Genomic DNA, 23954 nt, shown 5'->3' on the forward strand with positions numbered 1-23954 from the left:
ATTTTGGCGAAATTACTGCATACACAAATTTTCACTTATCCTATATGGCAAGATGAACGTTGTTATTTAAGCCAAGATCGCAAATTCTGCCTATTCGGCACGACATATATATACATACATATATATACACACACACATATATATATATATATATATATATATATATATATATATATATATATATATATATATATATATATATATATATATATATATATATATACACGCAAATAACCCGAACATAGGAGAGAGGAGCTTAGGACGACGTGTCGGTCCGACTTGACCATTTACAGTCACATGAGTTTTTTAACACGTTGACCGTCTCCCACCGAGGCAGGGTGACCCAAAATAAGAAATGAACACTTTCACCATCATTAAACTCATATGGAGGCGTTAAACCCACGAGAGTCGTACAACGCCTGGGAAATCTTAAGGCGAAGGGTATCAAGGTGCTTCCTTGACAATAACATTATTATTATTATAATCAAAAAGAAGCGCTAAGCCACAAGGGCTATACAGCGCTGCAGGGTAGGGAAGGAAGCAAGGGAATTGGATGGCAGAAGGGAGGGGGGATGATCAGCAGGGTACAGAAAACAGCGGGGCAGGGGATAGTACGGGGGTAGAGGGTAGCAAGAGATACAAGTAGAAAGGGCTGAAAGTATCAAAATTTGTGGAGTAAGTCAGTCGTTGTCAAAAAGTCAATGAGAGAGTCCGGATGAAAGGTGGGTCCATCAGCGAGAAGGGAAGGTAAAGAGAGAGCAGCGGGGCGAAGACGACGACAGAGGTAAATTCTGCGTGCTCGTTGATAAAGTGGGCAGTCCAACAGAATGTGGCTGACTGATAATGGAGCTTGGCAATTCTCACAGAGAGGAGCAAGACGCCTCTCCATGAGATATCCATGAGTAAGACGAGTATGGCCAATGCGAAGACGGGAGAGAGTAGTCTCCCAACCTCGACACTGGTGATAAGAAGACGGCCAGTAACCTATACTCGGTTTAATAGACTGAAGTTTGTTGCCGAGCATAGTAGACCAACGTTGTTGCCAACGGGTGTGAAGGTGGGAAGATATTACAGCAAAATAGTCCGTACATGGAATACCTCTATAAGAAACTGGTAGGTCATGTACTGCTGACCGCGCAGCAGTGTCTGCCTGTTCATTGCCCTGTACGTCAACATGACCAGGGACCCAACAAAAAACAATATCTTTATGCTTAGTAAAGATGCGGCGTAGCCAAAGTTGGATACGGAGGACTAAGGGGTGAGGTGTATCAAATTTTTGTATAGCCTGTAAAGCACTAAGGGAGTCTGAGACAACCACAAATGATGACACAGGCATAGATGCAATACGGATAAGTGCTGTAAGGATGGCATATAATTCAGCAGTAAAAATACTAGCTGAAGATAGTAAATGCCCTTGTACGACGCTGTCCGGAAACACTGCTGCGAATCCTACGCCGTCAGAAGACTTAGAGCCATCTGTGTACACAGCAATGGCATGAGAATGAGAGTGAAAGTGGTCAAGAAAAAGAGAGCGGGAAGCGACCGTAGACAGTTGGGCTTTCGAGCAAGGGAGGGAGAAAGAACAGACTCGAACAGCTGGAACTTCCCAGGGGGGTAGGGAAAAGTGTGATGCTACATGTACATAGAAAGGTGGTAGTTGAAGAGAAGACAAGAGCGAATGAAGGCGAAGAGAGAAGGGACGGAGTAAGCAGGGGCGGCGAACAAATAAAGAATGTCTACTAATATCAGTGACCATTCTATAAATGGAAGGATTGCGGAGATCATGAGAGCGTACATAGTAGCGCAGGCAATGGGCATCACGGCGATCGGATAAGGATGGAACGTTCGCTTCTGCATAGAGGCTTTCGACAGGGGAAGAGCGAAAAGCACCAAGGCATAAACGTAATCCTTGGTGATGAATGGGGTTAAGGCTAGAGAGAGTAGCAGGAGATGCCGCTGAATAGATCTGGTCACCATAATCAAGTTTCGATAAAATAAGGGTGGAATGTAGGTGAAGGAGGGTTCGACGATCAGCTCCCCACGAAAGATGAGCAAGGGTTTTAAGAAGGTTCAGCCGGCTGTGACAAGTTGCCTTCAGAGAGGTAATGTGAGGTTTCCAGGATAACCTACGATCAAAGAGGAGGCCCAGAAACTTGACTGTATCACGTTCAGGGATACGTGAGCCATAGAGGTACAAAGGATGATCAGAGATGACAGAGCGTCTAGTGAAAGTGATTTGGTGGGTTTTAGTGCTGGAAAATTTAAACCCATGTGTGGTGGCCCAATTGGAAACACGGTCGACTGCATGCTGGAGAGAAACTGTAAGGAGGTGACAGTCAGCGCCTGCACAGGCAATAGCGAAGTCATCAACATAGAGTGATGACCAAATATTTGATGGAAGACTAGAGGCCAAATCATTAATAGCAAGGAGAAAAAGTGTTGTGCTCAGAACACATCCCTGGGGGACACCTTCAGCTTGGATAAAGTCCGGGGAGAGCACATTATTAACCCGAACACGGAAATGCCTGTCAGTTAAAAAGTTCTTAAGGAAGGATGGTAGATTGCCTCGAAGGCCTAAGGAGTGGGCTTGGGCTAAAATATTATACCTCCAAGTTGTGTCATATGCCTTCTCAAGATCAAAAAATATGGCAATAACTGAGTGGTTATTCGCAAAGGCATTACGAACATACGTATCCAAGCGCAGTAAGGGGTCTATGGTAGAACGTCCCTTACGAAAGCCATATTGACGAGTGGAGAGACTGTTGTGTGTCTCTAAATACCACACTAAACGTCTATTTACTAGACGTTCCATTACTTTGCAAACTGCACTGGTAAGAGCAATGGGACGATAGTGGGAGGTTTCATGTCCCGTAGTGCCTGGTTTGCGGAAAGGGAGAACAATGGCGGATTTCCACAGCTGTGGAAGAACTCCTTGTGACCAAATAAGATTGTAAAGGCGTAATAGGACTGCAAGGGCTGACTGATGTAAATGTTGTAGCATACGAATATGAATGTCGTCGGGCCCAGCTGCCGATGATCGACAAGCTGAGAGTGTTGCCTCCAGTTCTTGAAGTGTAAAAGGCACATTATACTGTTCTTCTCTGAGAGAAGAAAAGTCCAAGGGTGCTAACTCTCTGGCAGACTTTGAGGAAAGAAATGAGGGGCATAGATGGAGTCCCTGAGAAATACGGACCAGATGATTGCCAATTTCATTGGCAACATCTAGTGGGTTTGCTATATCAACACCGGCAACCCGCAGAACAGGAGCCGGGTCAGGAGAATATTTACCACTCAGTTTTCGTACTTTTTTCCAGACTGCACTCATAGAGGAAGCAGAGGTGATGGTGGAGACATAATCTCGCCAGCAAGTGCGTTTAGCGTCACGGATGACACGGCGAGCGATCGCACGCTTCTGTTTAAAATCAAGGAGTCGCTCTGTGGTTCTATTGTACCGGTACCTGCCCCATGCAGCGCGTTTCAAACGTACTGCACGAGCACAAGCAGGAGACCACCAAGGCACGCATTTCTGAGAATGCCTGCTCGAAGTTTGGGGTATAGAATGAGAAGCTGCGGTGAAAACGGAGGATGAGAAGAGGTGTAAAAGCTCATCGATGGAGGACGAAGAAGGAACCTCTTTAAAAACAGTCAGGTGTGAGTAAAGGTTCCAATTTGCCCGATTAAATTGCCAGCGTGGGGTGCGAAGAGGTGGCGAATATGAAGGGGAAGTAAGAATGATTGGGAAATGATCACTGTCATGTAAGTCCGGGAGAACAGACCAAGTAAAGTCTAATGCGGCGGAGGAAGAGCAAACTGAGAGATCGATGCAAGAGAGAGTATGAGTCCGAGGATCAAAATGGGTGTGAGTACCTGTATTTAAAACATGGAGGGGGTGGGTGGCAAGAAAAGCCTCTAACTGAATTCCACGGGAATCACAGTGAGACCCTCCCCAGAGGAAATGGTGGGCATTAAAATCACCAAGTAACAGAATTGGTGGCGGTAATGACGAAACAAGGAAGGCAAAATCCGGAATAGATAATGCCCGAGAAGGAGAGAGATATAAAGAACAGAGCGTATACCACCTATGTAAGTGGATACGGGCTGCTGTGTAATGCAGCGAAGTATGAACAAATAGCTGATGGTACGGAATATCAGTGCGGAGAAGAAGGGCACTTTCATTAAAGGTCCCATCAGGAAAAGGATCTGAAGAATACAATAAATTATAGCCTGAGATGTGAGAAATAACAGCAGAGTGTAATTTTGGTTCCTGTAAGCAAACACCAACAGGGGCAAACTGGGAGAGTAACATCTGAAGCTCACCCCGATTACCCCTGAGGCCACGTATATTCCACTGTAAAAAGGCCATGAATGGCAATGATAAAGATACTTGAAATCCGCAGGTAAGGGTTCCTACGGACTAGGAGGGTTAGAAAAGTCCACATGCGGAGGCAGTGGAAAATGTTCAAGCAGCGAAGGAACGGTGCGCTGTGAAGAAAGGAGTTGCGCAGATGGAGCAGAGGAGAGAGAAAGAGCGGAAGGTGGATCAGTGTCCATTGATGGTTTGGTCTCTGCAATATATTCAGAGATTGCTTCAAGTGTTTCAGAATTCAGAGATGTCGTATGGGAGACAATATTGGGAATGGTAGGGGGAGGATGAGTAAAGATTGGAACTGTATTGGACTGTACCAAGGTAGGGGGGGGCGAAAGGGTGGAGGGAACTGGAGAAGCGTGGCAGGGGACAGAAGAGACAGGAACCTGGGAGGTGGCAGAAGAGGAAGAAACTTGGGAGGGAACAGGGGAGGAAGGTACATTACGAGGAGGAGGGTGAACCTCTGCACTTGTAACTGAGCCAGTGAGAGGGGAAGAACTAGGGACAGAGACAGGGAGGGTAAAATGAGGAGGTGGAAGATGGGTAGGAGGTGTTACCGGACCTTTTTTTGACTTTTGAGAAGTAGAGGGACGATTGGGAAGAGGTGTCGTACGAGGTCTCGTCGATACTGAGGCTTGTAAGAGAGAACTCGAAGAAGCGAGATTAGACTGAGGCGTTGAAGTAGGGACGTCTGAGCCGAGGACAGCAAAAGGATTAGATACAGGAGTGATTATGGGAGAGGTAACCACAGAGGTGGGTGTAGAAGATGGGATACCAGAAGTGGGGGGACGTTTTGAAACACGGGAATAAGAAACACGTGGGAGTCTCCCTTGGAGGCGGAGATGAGAAACTGCCATGGCATAAGGGAGACCTTCTGTCTCTTTGAGGTAACGGATTTCCCGCTCGTTTAAATAGACCTGACAACGGCGAGAGTACGAAGGGTGAGCCTCATGACAGTTAAGGCAAGAGGGAGATCGATTGCAAGACGTATTAGAATGGTCATCGGCACCACAGACTGGGCATTCGGCGATAGATCTGCAATATTTCGCTGGATGGCCAAATCGCCAGCAATTTCTACACTGTTGTGGTGTAGGGATCACCTTTCGAACTTGTAACCGATGTCCTGCTATATAAACTGAGGATGGGAGTTCTCGGCTGTCAAAAGTTAAACGAGCCACATTGCTAGGGTATCGTCTCCGCCCACGGGCAGGAAGAACGTAAGTGTCTACCTTGAGGATTGGGAGATCTTGGAGTTCCAGCTGTTCTAGAATGTCGGTGCCACATGTCTGGAAATTTTGTTGAACTATGGTATGGGGCAGAATAACGGTACCACTACAAGAATTGAGGGAATGATGTTTTTCAAGGGTGACAGGAACAGTATCTATATGGGAAAGACGAGAGAGCTCACGAGCCTGGGTAGCATTCTGTACGGTAATGATGCGCGTACCGCTCTTAAGAGCATGAAAAGAAATATCTTTACCAACATGGCGTAGGAGTGCCTTGCCAATACTATGGTCAGAAAGATAGGCAGTAGAGGAAGTTGGTCGTAAAGTGAAGAATTTAGTCCACTGTTCAGTCTGAAACTGAGCGTGGAAAGGTAGTGAAGGACGTGTCGATCTTTTCTGAGAAGAACGAGAAGGTGAAGGTGGAGAAGTATCATCAGCAGGTAATTGTCGTTGACGTTTAGGCGTGGGACCAGAGTTGGTCCGACGTGGAACGGGTCGGCGATTTGAAAATTGCCGCACCGTAGAGGGAGAGGCCGGAAGCATAGTCAGAGGAGAGCGAAGGTCTGATAAATCGAAGGAGTCAGTCGAGGCCTCAGTACCTGAAGCAGGTGAGGAAACAGCACCGGCAATAGGTACAGAGGCATGAGGAATGTCTGAAGAGTGGTCCAAAGACGAGGCGGGGTCAGAACGGGGTGCGGTATCAAGAAGGGGCCCGGGGGTAAAAGGTTCATGGACTAGGGCTGCCATGGTTAGGTTACTTCTTTCTTTTTGTTTTTAAGAAAAAAAAAGAAAGAAGAAAAGAAAATAAAAATAAAAAAAAGAAAAAAAAAAAGGGGGGACCGGGGAGGGATAGTTCCTAGGAGGAATGAAAGGGCCAGAAATCTCCCTCCGCGCCCAAGAGGACTCGACACCGCTAGTAGCGCAGATGCAGCATGGAACCCGTGCCATACCCTACCCTTCATGCCAGTAAACCAGCAATCTGGGATAGCAACCTCACATCTGCCGAGCTACCTCGGTGGACAAAAGAGAGGGCGGCCGGATATCCGCCACAAAGCATACCTCCTTCAGCCACCACCCCCGGAATCCGAAAGGTGGCTTCCAGAGATACACCCGTCGCCCAAAAGACACCCAAAGCTACTCCGGGATACCGGAGAGGGATCGGGACATCCCTAGGCAATCCAGATTCCACGGCAAACTACGCCACCGCCAAGAAACCTCAACGGAATGGGATCGACCCCGGTGTCCTTTCCTCTACCTAGGAACTAGCGTGCCTGTGGGAGAAATCCCAAAGGACAAAAAGAGGAAGGGCAAAAGGGAGGAGTGGGGAGGAGGAGGAGGAAAGGAAAAAGGGGAGGATGGGGAGGATGGGATAGGGGAGGGGAGATTGGGGGGTAATTAGGTTCGGTCTGAGGAAGAAGACCGATAGGTCTAATTCCTCAGACCAAGAGCCTCTTCACCACGCCAAGGAGCCCCCCTTGAAGAGGATTTCCCCAGAGCGGAGGAAAGAGAAGCTTTGTAGTGAGGAGTCAATTGAGAGTTTTCCCATAGTGGAGGATGGGGGAGTTTATTACGAGACTGTGGGGAGGGGAATGTGGGGCAAGAGATGTTGGAGGGTGGCGGAATGGAGGTGAGTACAAGAGCACAACGAGCCACCACACCATCATTTATCCCAGTGTAGCTGGTGGTTTGTGGTAAAAGAATTTAGAGGAAACGTAAGAGAGCTATCGGCCCACACGATGCAGATCTTGTATACCCAACCTTGAAATCTGCACACGCAACCCATCACGCGAGCCTTTAACAACATTTTTACTAAAATACAGCCATGAGTACCCCAGCGAGTTTTTAATATATTTACTAAAACATTAGAACCCGTACCTATACAATATCGACACTTTTTATTCATGTACAAATCAAACAGGGAAATCAATAGATAACGTTAAATTATTTACATTTACAAAGAAGCAATAAACCTGCAGGAAATGAGGGATAATCAGGTTGGGTGGAGAGTCCTTCGCCGGCATTTAGGTACCCCTTCTTGAAGCATAGATAACACTAAATTTACTGCTGAGGTTCCTCGTGCCAGGTAGCAAAATATCACACATTATGTGGCTACCCTGATGTACTGCATATGCCAATTTACAAGGTGTCATGTTTATCTAACACCCTCATACTCTATCGCACAGGATGGATTTCAATTACGCAGCGAGGGTTTCCCGGGGTGAACCAACCAGCATGATGATTTACCTCTCCCAGGAGCAGATGAGAGAGACGAACATTTCATTCTTATAGGTCTTCACGCTGGAGCTTCCATCAGCAGGTGGCTTAGACCCGTCTCTCTCACCCACCCGCATCTTTCTCACTTATGTTGGTTGCTACACTCACAAGTGATTCCTACTCCCGCAACGTTGCTGCTACCAGCACTCGATGCGTCACTCTCTGCAGCTACTGCTACCGTCGCTGCATCAATTGTTGCTACTAGTGATAAATCGCTCTACATCACCAGGTTTATCACCACTACAGCTTACTTTCATCACACTTTCTAACACGTTTCACGAAAAATATAAGGCGTGGAAATAAGCAATAGATTATATTGTCCTAGTTAAGACCTATTAATATATTTTCTTTAATGTTTTACTATTACAAGTAACACGTTTAATTCTCATTTCCAAATATTGATCACTCGATATAACATGTATCAGGTGAAAGCATGGCAAGGTAGTGCAGGAGGGCGCACAACACTGTTAACACCACAAAAGCAACAACCAAACTGATAACACTCAGTCGCAAGCATCCAGTCAGCCTCCAGTGCGTATGTGAGCTTATACATCATTCCAGCACACATTACACAATATTCCGCCACATTCATTTGTACCGCCTTTCCCGTCTTGAACTGAAATTTAAAATGTAATTTCTTTTCTATATAGAAAACAAAAATTAGAAATGTCCAAAACGTTAGTTTTCACTTAACTCCTCTCTACCCTGAAGGCCCTGCCACCCACCCCACCAGACCCCATGAACAAGCCTTGGCCAGTCCAGTCACGCTTCCACCACCTCACCTCCCTCTTTAACCTCCTAAAACCAAACTTTCTTTTTAGAATGCAGTGGGAGTGATGAAGCAGGTGGGTGTGCAGCCCACCGACCCACTTCTGGTTTCCACCTGTATAAGACTCACATTAACGCAAACGGGGTCGATACTGAGTTGTAATCATTCAAGGCCAGACGACCCATCAAGGGAGGTTCCTTGACGCTGGTGAGGGGCTCTTGATGTAGGGAATTGGACCTGTATTCCAGTTACCTGATTTGAGCCTGAATGCCTCCCCCCCCCACAGGCGCTGTACAATCCCAACGGGTTTAACGTTCCATGATAATAATAATGCCAGATGAGCTTCTCTTCTTGTGCTAAATAGGTAACACGTTTTCTACAACAATTATTCCACTTAAGTATTATTCAACACAACTGCAGTGCGCGCAAACGTCTGATACCATGTGTAAAACAAAAGTGATAAAGCGTTAGTGGACGAGCCATATTCATATACGACTAAGGTCACCGAGACTGGGACAGTGGAGAGGCTTCCCTGCTATATATGGTGCCAGTTACACGTCCTCGTATCTTAGCCTCCTAATAAGCTGAATCTCAGTTGATGCAACCAAAATAGATATAATTTCATCGTGTGAGGGGGCATTGTGAAATTATTTCTAGTCTTATCAATACAAGTGTTCATTGACTGACTCAGAATGTGTGTAAAATAATCGATTAAGTAACTATTAGTGAATCGATGGTGTAGTGTGTGTAGGACCCCCAACAGTTAAGATTTCAGCCTATCATACATGTTATCACTTTGATTAGACTAACTCTCAATTTTGAAGTATGATTGTAATTTTATCTGTTAGTAATTTGCGCGTTGAAAAACCCTCCATGGTTAGTGCATGTGTCTATGTACACTCACCGAGTCAGTCGGTCGATCTCTGTTAATGATACCCTCGTATACTTACCCGGCACAGATGCCTTCATAGCTTTAATTTATTCCTTCTGTGGGAAAGGTCAACATGAGACATGGTGGTTCCTTTATAATGTAATATTAACTTCAGCCCAGTTGGAATGAACCCTTTTAAAAACTCATAGCTACTGAACCTAGTCACTATAGTATAGTGAGTTGATTAATAATAGCCTCCTCTATGCAAGTCATCATGTGATGAAACATAACATGGGAAGCACAGCTAGTTTTGTTCCCACAGTGTAACCATCATATAGAATAGAGGAGCTGCACACCGAGGGGGTGTCCCAAAGTTTGTTAAACTAAATGGTGCGCGTCGCAGGCTTCTGAGAAGGAAAAGGGAAGGAAAGGACGGGGGGGGGGCAGTGAAAGACGCAGCAATATTCCAGGTGTAAAGGGTAAGGAAAGAAAGGGGAGAGAGAGAGAGAGAGAGAGAGAGAGAGAGAGAGAGAGAGAGAGAGAGAGAGAGAGAGAGAGAGAGAGAGAGAGAGAGAGAGAGAGAGAGAGAGAGAGAGAGAGAGAGAGAGAGAGAGAGAGAGACCGAGACCTTAAGTAATGCAACCTCAAATTTCTTTAACACTGAAATACTTAATCGATATTGCACCAAAGCTAATTGTTGCGTACCAGCTTTCACTATACTCTTCGAAATCGTACTTTTACACACACACACACACACACACACACACACACACACACACACACACACACACACACACACACACACACACACACAAACAATAAATGCTAAAATTTCTTACGTAAGTAATTTATGAATAAAGGACTAATTACAATGCGTCAAGTTAAGTGAAACGACAATGCATGGCAATTAAACACATTTAAGTTGTAACAGTACTGCATTTAACTCATGAAAATTATAAAAGGCGGCTGTGTAAAAACAGTTCCTGTATGATGCACTATGTCCATTGTTCTCCACTACTACCACAAGAAACCTTGTCCACAGAACAGTATTAAGGCAGAACAAATCCAATTTTTATGGTCATGTGTAGCATTCATATTTCCCACACGAACATCACGCTAGTCAGGTCAAACATAGGTAAGGCAAGAACCAGATTACCTACGAATGACTTCTAGACCGCCACTGACTCGCTAATACAAGCCTACATACACACAAAGCAAGCGTATCTTTCAAGATCGATTTCTTCTTTCCAAAAATTACACCAGGTGACCAAAGTGTGTGTGTAATATAGTTCCAACAGTATATAGTTACACTTCTTTTATTACTGAAATATGAAGTGTTACATACAATCACCTTATAATTATAACGTACACAATGAGAATCATCGCCGTTGCTGAAATGGATGGAAAGCACACGCTATTTATTAACGGCAGAGGACAGGGTGCAAAATCAAGACTGCCATTCAAGTGACCTTAACAAAAACTTCCACAAATTGTCCCCTTGTATAGAAGACAAAATTGTAACAATACTGCTACATATAGCCGCTTCAATTGAACCTTCATATTAGTGAAAACTGAAACACTTATCAACAAAGGGGAATCTTTATTGAGGAAACGTTTCGTCACACAGTGGCTTCATTAGTCCAATACAAAACAGAAAGGTGTAAGGAGAGGAGTAGTTTGAGGTGATCAGTCCCTCAGCCTGGAGTCGATATGTTCAGTCCATCAATCTTGTAGAATGTACAGCATAGGGCCGTAGACGTGGCTTGTATACTGTAGTCAGGTGAGGCGAAGCAGGAGGAGGCGGGGTCATAGTGGTACCATCCACTAGTCGAAGCAGGTCTTCGTTCAAAGGTTGGACAAATGTTGAAGAATTCTTTGTATCAAGATCCCATGATGCTGCAGTGTCTGACAGATGTGATAAATGGTTTGAAAAACCGACAACTTGAATATTGAGACACTTATGCAACACATGGGAATGTTTATTGAGAAAAAAGCCCTATGCTGTACATTCTACAAGATTGATGGACTGAGCACATCGACTCCTGGCTGAGGGACTGATTACCTCAAACTCCTCTCCTTACAACTTTCTGCTTTGTATTGGACTGATGAAACCACTGTGTGGCGAAACGGTTCCTCAATAAAAATTCCCATATGTTGCATAAGTGTCTCAATCTTCAACTTGTCGGTTTTTTCAAACCATTTATCACACACTACATATTAGTGTTGTAAGGAAGATTTCGTTGCATGAGCTAGCGAAGCTCTCGATGCATTCTTGTTGCACGTAGCAATAGCTCTGGCTGCATATTTTCTTGTTAGCCTCGCCGCTAACAGGCCGCCAGCCTCGCCGTTAACAGGCTGCCAGCCTCGCCGTTAACAGGCTGCCAGCCTCGCCGCTAACAGGCTGCCAGCCTCGCCGCTAACAGGCCGCCAGCCTCGCCGCTAACAGGCCGCCAGCCTCGCCGTTAACAGGTTGCCAGCCTCGCCGTTAACAGGCTGCCAGCCTCGCCGTTAACAGGCTGCCAGCCTCGCCGCTAACAGGCTGCCAGCCTCGCCGTTAACAGGCTTCCAGCCTCGCCGCTAACACGCTGCCAGCCTCGCCGCCAACAGGCTGCCAGCCTCGCCGCTAACAGGCCGCCAGCCTCGCCGCTAACAGGCCGCCAGCCTCGCCGCTAACAGGCCGCCAGCCTCGCCGCTAACAGGCTGCCAGCCTCGCCGCTAACAGGCTGCCAGCCTCGCCGCTAACACGCTGCCAGCCTCGCCGCTAACACGCTGCCAGCCTCGCCGCCAACAGGCTGCCAGCCTCGCCGCTAACACGCTGCCAGCCTCGCCGCTAACAGGCCGCCAGCCTCGCCGCTAACACGCTGCCAGCCTCGCCGCTAACAGGCTGCCAGCCTCGCCGCTAACAGGCTGCCAGCCTCGCTGCTAACAGGCCGCCAGCCTCGCTGCTAACAGACTGCCAGCCTCGCCGCTAACAGGCCGCCAGCCTCGCTGCTAACAGGCCGCCAGCCTCGCCGCTAACACGCTGCCAGCCTCGCTGCTAACAGGCTGCCAGCCTCGCCGCTAACAGGCTGCCAGCCTCGCTGCTAACAGGCCGCCAGCCTCGCTGCTAACAGGCCGCCAGCCTCGCTGCTAACAGGCCGCCAGCCTCGCCGCTAACAGGCCGCCAGCCTCGCCGCTAACAGGCCGCCAGCCTCGCCGCTAACAGGCCGCCAGCCTCGCCGCTAACAGGCCACCAGCCTCGCCGCTAACAGGCCGCCAGTCTCGCCGCTAACAGGCCGCCAGCCTCGCCGCTAACAGGCCGCCAGCCTCGCCGCTAACAGGCCGCCAGCCTCGCCGCTAACAGGCCGCCAGCCTCGCCGCTAACAGGCCGCCAGCCTCGCCGCTAACAGGCCGCCAGCCTCGCCGCTAACAGGCCGCCAGCCTCGCCGCTAACAGGCCGCCAGCCTCGCCGCTAACAGGCCGCCAGCCTCGCCGCTAACAGGCCGCCAGCCTCGCCGCTAACAGACCGCCAGCCTCGCCGCTAACAGGCCGCCAGCCTCGCCGCTAACAGGCCGCCAGCCTCGCCGCTAACAGACCGCCAGCCTCGCCGCTAACAGGCCGCCAGCCTCGCCGCTAACAGGCCGCCAGCCTCGCCGCTAACAGACCACCAGCCTCGCCGCTAACAGGCCGCCAGCCTCGCCGCTAACAGGCCGCCAGCCTCGCCGCTAACAGACCGCCAGCCTCGCCGCTAACAGGCCGCCAGCCTCGCCGCTAACAGGCCGCCAGCCTCGCCGCTAACAGACCGCCAGCCTCGCCGCTAACAGACCGCCAGCCTCGCCGCTAACAGGCCGTGATGCAAACTTTTTCCCTACGTGATGTAAACTTTTCCCGACGTGATGCAGTTAAGAACTATGTTCCCTGTTCACCACCACACCTGTTCACCGCCACACCTGTTCACCACCACACCTGTTCACCGCCACACCTGTTCACCGCCACACCTGTTCACCGCCACACCTGTTCACCGCCACACCTGTTCACCGCCACACCTGTTCACCACACCTGTTCACCGCCACACCTGTTCACCACCACACCTGTTCACCACCACACCTGTTCACCGCCACACCTGTTCACCACCACACCTGTTCACCGCCACACCTGTTCACCGCCACACCTGTTCACCACACCTGTTCACACCTGTTCACCGCCACACCTATTCACCACCACACCTGTTCACCGCCACACCTGTTCACCACACCTGTTCACCGCCACACCTGTTCACCGCCACACCTGTTCACCACACCTGTTCACCGCCACACCTGTTCACCACACCTGTTCACCGCCACACCTGTTCACCACCACACCTGCTCACCACCACACCTGTTCACCGCCACACCTGTTCACCGCCACACCTGTTCACCACCACACCTGTTCACCGCCACACCTGTTCACCGCCACACCTGTTCACCGCCACACCTGTTCACCACCACACCTGTTCACCGCCACACCTGTTCACCGCCACACCTGTTCACCGCCACACCTGTTCACCGCCACACCTGTTCACACCTGTTCACCGCCACACCTGTTCACCGCCACACCTGTTCACCGCCACACCTGTTCACCACCACACCTGTTCACACCTGTTCACCACACCTGTTCACCGCCACACCTGTTCACCACCACACCTGTTCACCACACCTGTTCACCACACCTGTTCACCGCCACACCTGTTCACCACCACACCTGTTCACACCTGTTCACCACACCTGTTCACCGCCACACCTGTTCACCGCCACACCTGTTCACCGCCACACCAGGGTCAAGTTTATACACTATTATATTCTACGGCCCAAAAAAAAAAATGCACTGCAGTATCTCCTTTTTTTTTTCAAGCATTACACAACTGTATATTGCAGCCTATAAATTTCGTAAATTAAATAAAAGAGCTTTGTAAACTGAGGCTTGTAAGCAATGTTCTGAATGAAGCTTCAATAAACTTTGGCACTGCTGGGTAAACATGCTTTTGGCACGCGTTCTAATACATGCCAGTGCCGCGCGTCCAATAAGCTGGCATTGCAGGAATTGCTGTGTGTACGTGCGTACGTACGTGTGTATGTGTGTGTGTGTGTGTGTGTGTGTGTGTGTGTGTGTGTGTGTGTGTGTGTGTGTGTGTGTGTGTGTGTGTGTGTGTGTGTGTGTGTGTGTGTGTCTGTGTGTGTCTGTGTGTGTGTGTGTCTGTGTGTGTGTGTCTGTGTGTGTGTGTGTGTGTGTGTGTGTGTGTGTGTGTGTGTGTGTGTGTGTGTGTGTGTGTGTGTGTGTGTGTGTGTGTGTGTGTGTGTGTGTGTGTGTGTGTGTGTGTGTGTGTGGTGTGTGTGGTGTGTGTGGTGTGTGTGGTGTGTGGTGTGTGTGTGTGTGTGTGTGGTGTGTGGTGTGTGTGTGTGTGGTGTGTGTGTGTGTGTGTACTCACCTAATTGTACTCACCTAATTGTGGTTGCAGGGGTCGAGACTCAGCTCCTGGCCCCGCCTCTTCACTGATCGCTACTGGATCCTCTCTCTCTCTGCTTCCTGAGCTTTGTCATACCTCTTCTTAAAACTATGTATGGTTCCTGCCTCCACTACTTCACTTGCTAGGCTATTCCACTTGCTGACAACTCTATGACTGAAGAAATACTTCCTAACGTCCCTGTGACTCGTCTGAGTCTTCAGCTTCCAGTTGTGACCCCTTGTCCCTGTGTCCCCTCTCTGGAACATCCTATCTCTGTCCACCTTGTCTATTCCCCGCAGTATCTTGTATGTCGTTATCATGTCTCCCCTGACCCTTCTGTCCTCCAGTGTCGTCAGTCCGATTTCCCTTAACCTTTCCTCGTACGACATTCCCTTGAGCTCTGGGACTAGCCTTGTTGCAAACCTTTGTACTTTCTCTAACTTCTTGACGTGCTTGACCAGGTGTGGGTTCCAGACTGGTGCTGCATACTCCAGTATGGGCCTAACATACACAGTGTACAGTGTCTTGAACGATTCCTTATTGAGGTATCGGAACGCTATTCTCAGGTTTGCCAGGCGCCCGTATGCTGCAGCGGTTATTTGGTTGATGTGTGCCTCCGGTGATGTACTCGGTGTTATGGTCACCCCAAGGTCTTTCTCCCTGAGTGAGGTCTGTAGTCTTTGTCCACCTAGCCTATATTCTGTCTGCGGTCTTCTTTGCCCCTCCCCAATCTTCATGACTTTGCATTTGGCTGGATTGAATTCGAGGAGCCAGTTACTGGACCACATGTCCAGCCTCTCCAGGTCTCTTTGCAGTCCTGCCTCATCCTCGTCCGATTTAATTCTTCTCATCAACTTCACGTCATCTGCGAACAGGGACACTTCAGAGTCTATTCCTTCCATCATGTCGTTCACATATATCAAAAATAGCACTGGTCCTAGAACTGACCCCTGTGGGACCCCGCTCGTAACAGGCGCCCACTGTGATACCTCTTCACGTACCATGACTCGTTGCTGCCTCCCTGTCAGGTATTCCCTTATCCATTGCAGTGCCCTTCCTTTTATGTGTGCCTGATCCTCCAGCTTCTGCACTAATCTCTTGTGGGGAACTGTGTCAAAGGCCTTCCTGCAGTCTAGGAAAACGCAATCTACCCAACCCTCTCTCTCGTGTCTTACTTCTGTTACCTTGTCATAAAACTCCAGGAGGTTTGTGATACAAGATTTGCCTTCCATGAACCCATGCTGGTTTTCATTTATAATCTTGTTCCTTTCCAGGTGTTCGACCACTCTCCTCCTGATAATCTTCTCCATGACTTTGCACACAATACATGTCAGAGACACAGGTCTGTAGTTTAGTGCCTCGTTTCTGTTTCCTTTCTTAAATATGGGGACTACATTAGCTGTCTTCCATTTCTCAGGTAGTTGCCCAGTTTCAAGGGATGTGTTGAAGATTGTGGTTAGAGGCACACACAGCATCTCTGCTCCTTCTCTAAGGACCCATGGGGAGATGTTGTCCGGTCCCATCGCCTTTGAGGTGTCAAGGTCACTTAAGAGCTTCTTCACCTCCTCCTCAGTTGTTCGTATGTCATCCAACACTTGTTGGTATATTCCCTCTTGATGTTCCCTTCTGTGCTGTCTTCCCACAGCCCTTCCTGTCTCTACTGTAAAAACTTCCTTAAATCTCCTGTTCAGCTCCTCACATACCTCCTGATCATTTCTTGTGAGTTCTCCACCTTCTGTCCTTAATCTGATCACCTGGTCTTTGACTGTTGTCTTCCTCCTGATGTGGCTATACAACAGTTTCGGGTCAGTCTTGATTCTCGATGCTATGTCATTTTCATACTGTCGCTGGGCCTCCCTCCTTACCTGTGCGTACTCATTCCTGGCTCTGCGACTGATCTCCCTATTTTCGTGTGTTCTCTGCCTTCTGTACTTTTTCCATTCTCTATTGCACTTTGTTTTTGCCTCCTTACACCGTCGGGTAAACCAGGGGCTTGTTCTGGTCTTCCCGTTGTTACTGTTGCCCTTGGGAATGAACCTTTCCACTGCCTCCTTGCATTTTGTTGCTACATATTCCATCATTTCATTTACTGGCTTTCCTGCCAGTTCTCTGTCCCACTGGACCTCCCGCATGAAGTTCTTCAACCCTATGTAGTCCCCTCTTTTATAGTCAGGCTTTTCCCATTCTACTCCTGTTATTCTCTCCACTTGCAGCTCTACTATGTATTCAAAGCACAGAACCACGTGGTCGCTAGCTCCTAGGGGACTCTCATACTTGATGTCCTCAATGTCTGAGCTGCCCAGGGTGAACACAAGGTCCAATCTTGCTGGTTCATCCTCCCCTCTCACTCTGGTAGTGTCCTTAACATGTTGGTGCATGAGGTTTTCCAGCACCACGTCCAACATCCTGGCTCTCCATGTTTTGGGACCCCCATGTGGCTCCAGGTTTTCCCAGTCAATCTCCCTGTGGTTGAAATCCCCCATAACCAGCAACTTTGCTCTGCTGGAGTGAGCTCTTCTTGCCACCTCAGCAAGTGTGTCCACCATTGCTCTGTTGCTCTCTTCATATTCCTCTCTTGGCCTCCTGCAGTTCTGTGGTGGATTATACATCACTGCAATGACCACTTTGTGTTCCCCAGACTGAAGTGTACCTGCTATGTAGTCTCTTTCTCCTGTCTCATCTATTCCTTCCATTTTCTCGAATTTCCATCTGTTTTTTACGAGCAGAGCAACCCCACCTCCCCCCCTACCCCTTCTATCTTTCCTCATGATCTGGTATCCTGGTGGGAAGATTGCATCTGTTATTGTCTCCATGAGTTTTGTTTCTGTAACTGCTATGATGTCTGGGGACTTCTCATTGATTCTTTCTTGCCATTCCTCATGTTTATTCGTTAATCCATCTGCATTTGTGTACCAAACCTTCAACTTCTGTTCTAATACTGTAACTGTGGTGCGGGGGGTGGAAACAGAGGGATCGGTGTGTGATGGTTGGTTTGGAATGTTCAGTTGCCTTGGGGGTGTCGTGGCTGGAGTCCTTCTGCAGGTGTTTCTGGGGGGTGCGCTTGTCCTTCCATTTGATCCTGGGTTATTCTGCTCTCCTTTTTCATTTCCTCCCATTTCTCCTTTCGTTTTTGAACTCTCTCTTTCATTGTCTTCCTTTCGTCCTGTGTTCTGTCTCGGTCGAGGTACACACTCCGGAACTCCTGCTTGTGTGTGTGTGTGTGTGTGTGTGTGTGTGTGTGTGTGTGTGTGTGTGTGTGTGTGTGTGTGTGTGTGTGTGTGTGTGTGTGTGTGGTGTGTGGTGTGTGGTGTGTGTGTGTGTGTGTGTGTGTGTGTGTGTGTGTGTGTGTGTGTGTGTGTGTGTGTGTGTGTGTGTGTGTGTGTGTGTGTGTGTGTGTGTGTGTGTGTGTAAGCTATCAGCAGATAGGTCAGCCAAGACACTGATGAAAGTAGGCGATCATGGCCGTGACCGCCAGGAAGTGAGCCTCAACACAATATCCTCTTACACACCCATCCACTCCCAGCGCCTGCACACATCCACCTGCACGCACGCATTCATGCATGCACACATGCGCACGCACTCACACACACTTAAAATGCATGCACATGCGCGCGCACATAAAATACAAAGATGTGCACACACAGGCAGTCCAACATGCCCAAAACAAACACGCACATACACAAACAGGCGAGTACAAACACACACACACACACACACACGCACGCACTCACACAGGTAAAATATAATACTGCAAACATGACATAAGAGGTGATTGTAAAACTAGCACCAAGCAGATCACCAACTCATATAACCTCAGTGGCATATGTAAATGTAGCTAACTTGAAAACTATTTTCAGGAAGCTTAGCAAAGATTCATTTAGAACATCATATATTGCTTACATTGGGCCCACCTTGTAGTAAGCAGTGCCAGCATGGAGCCCACACCTGATTAAGCATGTAAAGACACTAGAGAAAATACAGAGGTTCACAATGAATGGTACTAGAACTCAGAATAAAAGGCTATGAGACTTAAGGAATTTATCTTAACTCCAGGTAACCTCCAGGTAACCTCCACCAGAAAAGATAGAACAAGTGGGATATGATAATGACATACAAAATACTCAGGTATTATCAAGCAGGCAAGGCTAGTAACACACATCAGCTAGTTAACTGGTACTCCCCCCCCCCTAAATCCAATTATATTCATCTACATCATCTTTGCTCTACTTTCTTCCACCCATATCCCTCACTCTTTCATTCTCCCACAAGCCTCCCTTCCCCAGCACAGCAGTGACTACCTCTTCCCCAAAACATACACTCACCCACGACAGTCACCTAACAATCAAGCATACCGCCAGTCCTATACACTCCGCTCCCAGGAATACTAAATAATATTGATACCATCCTCATCCTCCACTAAATCTTAACACCTATATAGCAAAAAGACTAAAAATAAAATCTAAATAGTTTCCTAGTCACATAAAAATTGAAAATAAAGAACTATGAGAATGCAGGAGGAACACTTACAGTAGACGATGAAAGTGTATGTGACAAACTAATTTTCCTAATATCCCTTTACTAGTACAGAAGTTATGATTGTTTCAAATTTCAAAAAAGGTTTTGAAGATTTCTGAGGTACTGTTCAATTTTCACAAACAGGGATTTGTAACTGGTGACTTGTATATAAAAACAATAACTAAATTTGGATTTTTTTTCTTTTTTCAGTGTACTTTGGTTACACTGCTGCAGATGAGCTGCGGTAGTCGTCACACACAGATCAACCACGCCAGGTGACCCATTTTTCAGAGGCAGACACCAGGTGATTTTGCTAACGAAATCATAACACGACTGCAAACACCACAGAACAGGTGGGGTTTGAACCCATGGCGAGTCATAAAACAGCTGGTTCACACACTGGCCTGGAGTTTTACAACTCGCTTGTCATGGGTTTAAACCCCACCTGTTCCGTGGTTTTATTCTCTTAAGGAACTTATGTGCAAATTTCTACACATTCAAAAGAAATAGCTACTACAACACTACATTTTTTCTTTAACACGTTGGCCGTTTCCCACCAAGGCAGGGTGACCCAAAAAGAAAGAAAAACTTAATCATTCAACACTGTCACCATCACTCATAGGCGCTCAGATACGATAACTTAGAAGTCCCTCCAAACTGCCAATATCCTATACCCCTCCTTTAAAGTGCAGGCATTGCACTTCCCATTTCCAGGACTCAAGTCCAGCCAACCGGCTTCCCTGAATCCCTTCACAAAATATTACCCTGCTTACACTCCAATAGCTCGTCAGGTCCCAAAAACCATTTGTCTCCATTCACTCCTATCTAACAAGCTCACGCACTCTTGCTGGAAGTCCAAGCCCCTCACCCACAAAACCTTCTTTACCCCCTCCCTCCAACCTTTACAGGGACATCCCCTACCCCACCTTTCTCCAACAGATTTATATGTTCTCCAAGTCATTCTACTTTGTTCCAGTCTCTCTAAATGACCAAACTACCTCAACGGCCCCTCTCAGCCCCCTTACTAATACTTTTAGTAATTCCACACCTCCTAATTTCCACACTACGAATTCTCTGAATAATATTTACACCACACACTGCCCTTAGACACATCTCTACTACCTCTAGCTGCCTCCTTGCTGCAGCATTTACAACCCATGCTTCACACCCAAATAAGATTGTTGGTATCACTATACTTCTGTACATTCCCTTCTTTGCCTCCATGGATAACATTCTTTGTCTCTACAGATGCCTCAATGCACCATTCACCTTTTTCCTTAATCAGTTTTATGGTTTACTTCATCCTTCATAAACCTATCTGCTGACAAGTCAACCCCCAAATATCTGAAAACGTTCACTTCTTCCATACGCCCACCCGCCAATGTGATATCCATTTTTTCTTTAACTAAATTGTTTGATACCCTCATCACTTTACTCTTATCTTATTTACTCTCAACTTTCTACCTTTACACACCCTCCCAAACTTGTCCATTAACCTTTGCAACTTTTCTTTAGAATCCCACAAAAGCACAGTATTATTAGCAAAAAGTAACTGTCAACTCCCATTTTGTATTTGACACCCCATAATTTAATCCCACCCCTCTCCCCAACACCCTAGCATTTACTTCTTTTACAACCCCATCTATAAATATGTTAAACACCCATGGTGACATTACACACCCTTGTCTAAGACCTACAAAGTAGGTGGGAAGAAATCTCCCTCTCTCCTACACACCCTAACCTGAGCCTCACTATCCTCATAAAAACTCTTTACAGCATTTAGTAACTTACTACATATTCCATACACTTGCAACATCTGCCACATTGCTCCCCTATCCACTCTGTCATATGCCTTTTCTAAATCTATAACTGCAATGAAAACTTCCATACCTTTATCTAAATGTGTGGTGTAAATATTATGCAGAGAATTCGGAGTGTGGATACTAGGAGGTGGTGTGGAGTTACTAAAAGTATTAGTCAGAGGGCTGAAGAGGGGTTGTTGAGGTGGTTTGGTCATTTAGAGAGAATGGATCAAAGTAGAATGGCATGGAGACTGTATTAATCTGTAGGAGAAGGAGGGCGGCATAGGGGTCGTCCTCAGAAATTTTGGAGGGTGGGAGTAAAGGAGGTTTTGTGGGTGAGGGGGCTTGGACTTCCAGCAAACATGTGTGAGCGTGTTAGATAGGAGTGAATGGAGACAAATGGTTTTTGGGACCTGACGAGCTATTGGAGTGTGAGCAGGGTAATATTTTGTGAAGGAATTCTGGGAAACCGGTTAGCCGGACTTGAGTCCTGGAAATGGGAAGTATAAGGCCTGCACTTTAAAGGAGGGGTTTGGGACATTGGCAGTTTGGAGGGACTTCTAAACTGTCGTGATTATGTATAAGTGATGGTGAAAGTGTTGAATGATGATGAAAGTAATTTTTTCTTTCTTTTTGGGTCACCCTGCCTTGGTGGGAAACGGCCAATGAGTTACATATATATGTAAAAATATGCTTCAATGTAAACACCTGACCTACACATCCCTTACCTATTCTAAAGCCTCCCTTTAAAAGCCATGTCCAGTTACTGAAATGACAATTCATTTTTTTTTTAACACGTCGGCCATTTCCCACCGAGGCAGGGTGACCCAAAAAGAAAGAAAAAAAAAAACTTTCATCATTCAACACTATCACTCATACAAAATCAGTGTCTTTGCAGAGGCGCTCAGATATGACAGTTTAGATGTCCCTCCAAACTGCCAATAACTCTTCATACCATTACTAATTTCCAACATCTATTTATTTTGACCTCACATACAGTAAACCCTCCATGTAATGGACTAACTTAGGAAAGCAGGTGACTTTCAATGGCAACTGTGATGGATAGAAGAGACTGTTTAACAGACTTTGCTCATTGTTTGCAAATCAAGTGACCCCAGCAGATTTTGTTCTGCATTCCCAAACTCTTGTTATATAGAGGTCTGTTATATGAAGGATTTACTGTATAGAGTATATGTAAAATATATACCAGTTACCACTTCCAGGAGAATACATATAAAAAATTATACAGATTAATAATAATGTCTACCAACTTTTTAAATGAGTAGCACTAATGGCCTGAATAAATGGTAGGCTTGTATTCTACGAATGTTATAAATTCTGCATCTACACTGATTAATACAACTTGTATACACTACCCCTTCTTCCTTCCAACCTAGATTTATACACCTTTGCCATCCTATCCCTCTAAATTCTCTCTAAATGCCCAAACCACCTCAACATCTCTTCAACCCTATGAATTATACCACTGGTGACCCCATACCATTTTTAATTTATACATTCTAAATCTCTACATAACATTCACACCACACATTGTCTCAAATGTGATGTATCCACTGCCTCCAGTCTCCTTGTTGCTGCATCATTCAAAAACCATGCCTCACACCCCTTTAAAAGTGTTAATATCACTATATTCTAGTACATACCTTAGACAGATAATCCATTTTTCCCAGAGATGCCTCAACACACCTACCTTTTTTTTTAAATAACTTACCTGCAATGGTTCATAATACATAACATAATGTCAATAAAAATTTCATTCCATGAACTATCATCTGCTGTATCATATTATAAAATATGGAAAACCTTTTGTTAATAAGTTCCATAAAAAAGCTTCATGGTAATAGGTTTACATTCTACCACATACAGTCAGAATGTAGATTAAGATTTTAAGTTGAATATTTTTTAAAAAAAGAGGAGTTAGCATATTCATAGGTAATGATCTTGAGGGATGAAATCTTTAAAGTGTAATCCCTACATTGAAGAACAAGAACACCGTAGTAAACTTACTGTCCATCCTTAGCAGGTTAAATTTTTACTCCCACTTACTGTACTCTTATACAATTATTCCCAATTCATTGCTTTCCTATGTAAGAACATATGAGAGGAATACCATTACAGTAGGTCTACTGATCCATGTTAGGCAGGTCTAATTCTCCCCCAGCTCTCCCAACTGACTATGGAAGCTACCTAAAGTATCCACTTTAATGATGCTATTTGTCAGATATGATCTATTTAGCTACAATTCAGTGAGAAATTAGGGCTTTATATTTTTTTTAACACGTTGGCCGACTCCCACCAAGGCAGGGCAACCCAATAAAGAAATGCTTTCATCATTCACACTATCACTGTCTTGGTTAGATATGTCCAGTCCCTTATATCCTTTTTATACCTATATTCTCTATGTTGAATGATCAGTTATGGAAGGAGAAAAGAGAATATGAATGTGTAAATTCAAGAATTATGTGGATTAAAGTAAAGGTTGGATGCGAGAAGTGGGCCATAATAAGCGTGTATGCACCTGGAGAAGAGAGGAATGCAGAGGAGAGAGAGAGATTTTGGGAGATGTTAAGTGAATGTATAGGAGCCTTTGAACCAAGTGAGAGAGTAATTGTGGTAGGGGACCTGAATGCTAAAGTAGGAGAAACTTTT

General features: G+C 46.5%; 1 protein-coding gene across 31 annotated transcripts in view; it reads right to left on the bottom strand.

Moving 5' to 3' along the window:
* The window catches only part of tacc (transforming acidic coiled-coil protein), a 295278-nt gene that overhangs the window by 53644 nt on the left and 217680 nt on the right, over positions 1–23954 (bottom strand). For 28 of the 31 annotated variants that reach the window (XM_070090664.1, XM_070090657.1, XM_070090666.1 and 25 more), the window contains one exon: positions 18868–18912. The exons of the other annotated variants lie outside the window; for them this stretch is intronic. In XM_070090664.1, the coding sequence (XP_069946765.1) occupies positions 18868–18912 (45 nt within the window). The remainder of the gene's footprint in view (positions 1–18867; positions 18913–23954) is intronic. 31 annotated transcript variants of the gene reach the window in all.

Source organism: Cherax quadricarinatus, chromosome 32 (assembly GCF_038502225.1).
Source record: "Cherax quadricarinatus isolate ZL_2023a chromosome 32, ASM3850222v1, whole genome shotgun sequence".
NCBI lineage: Eukaryota > Metazoa > Arthropoda > Malacostraca > Decapoda > Parastacidae > Cherax > Cherax quadricarinatus.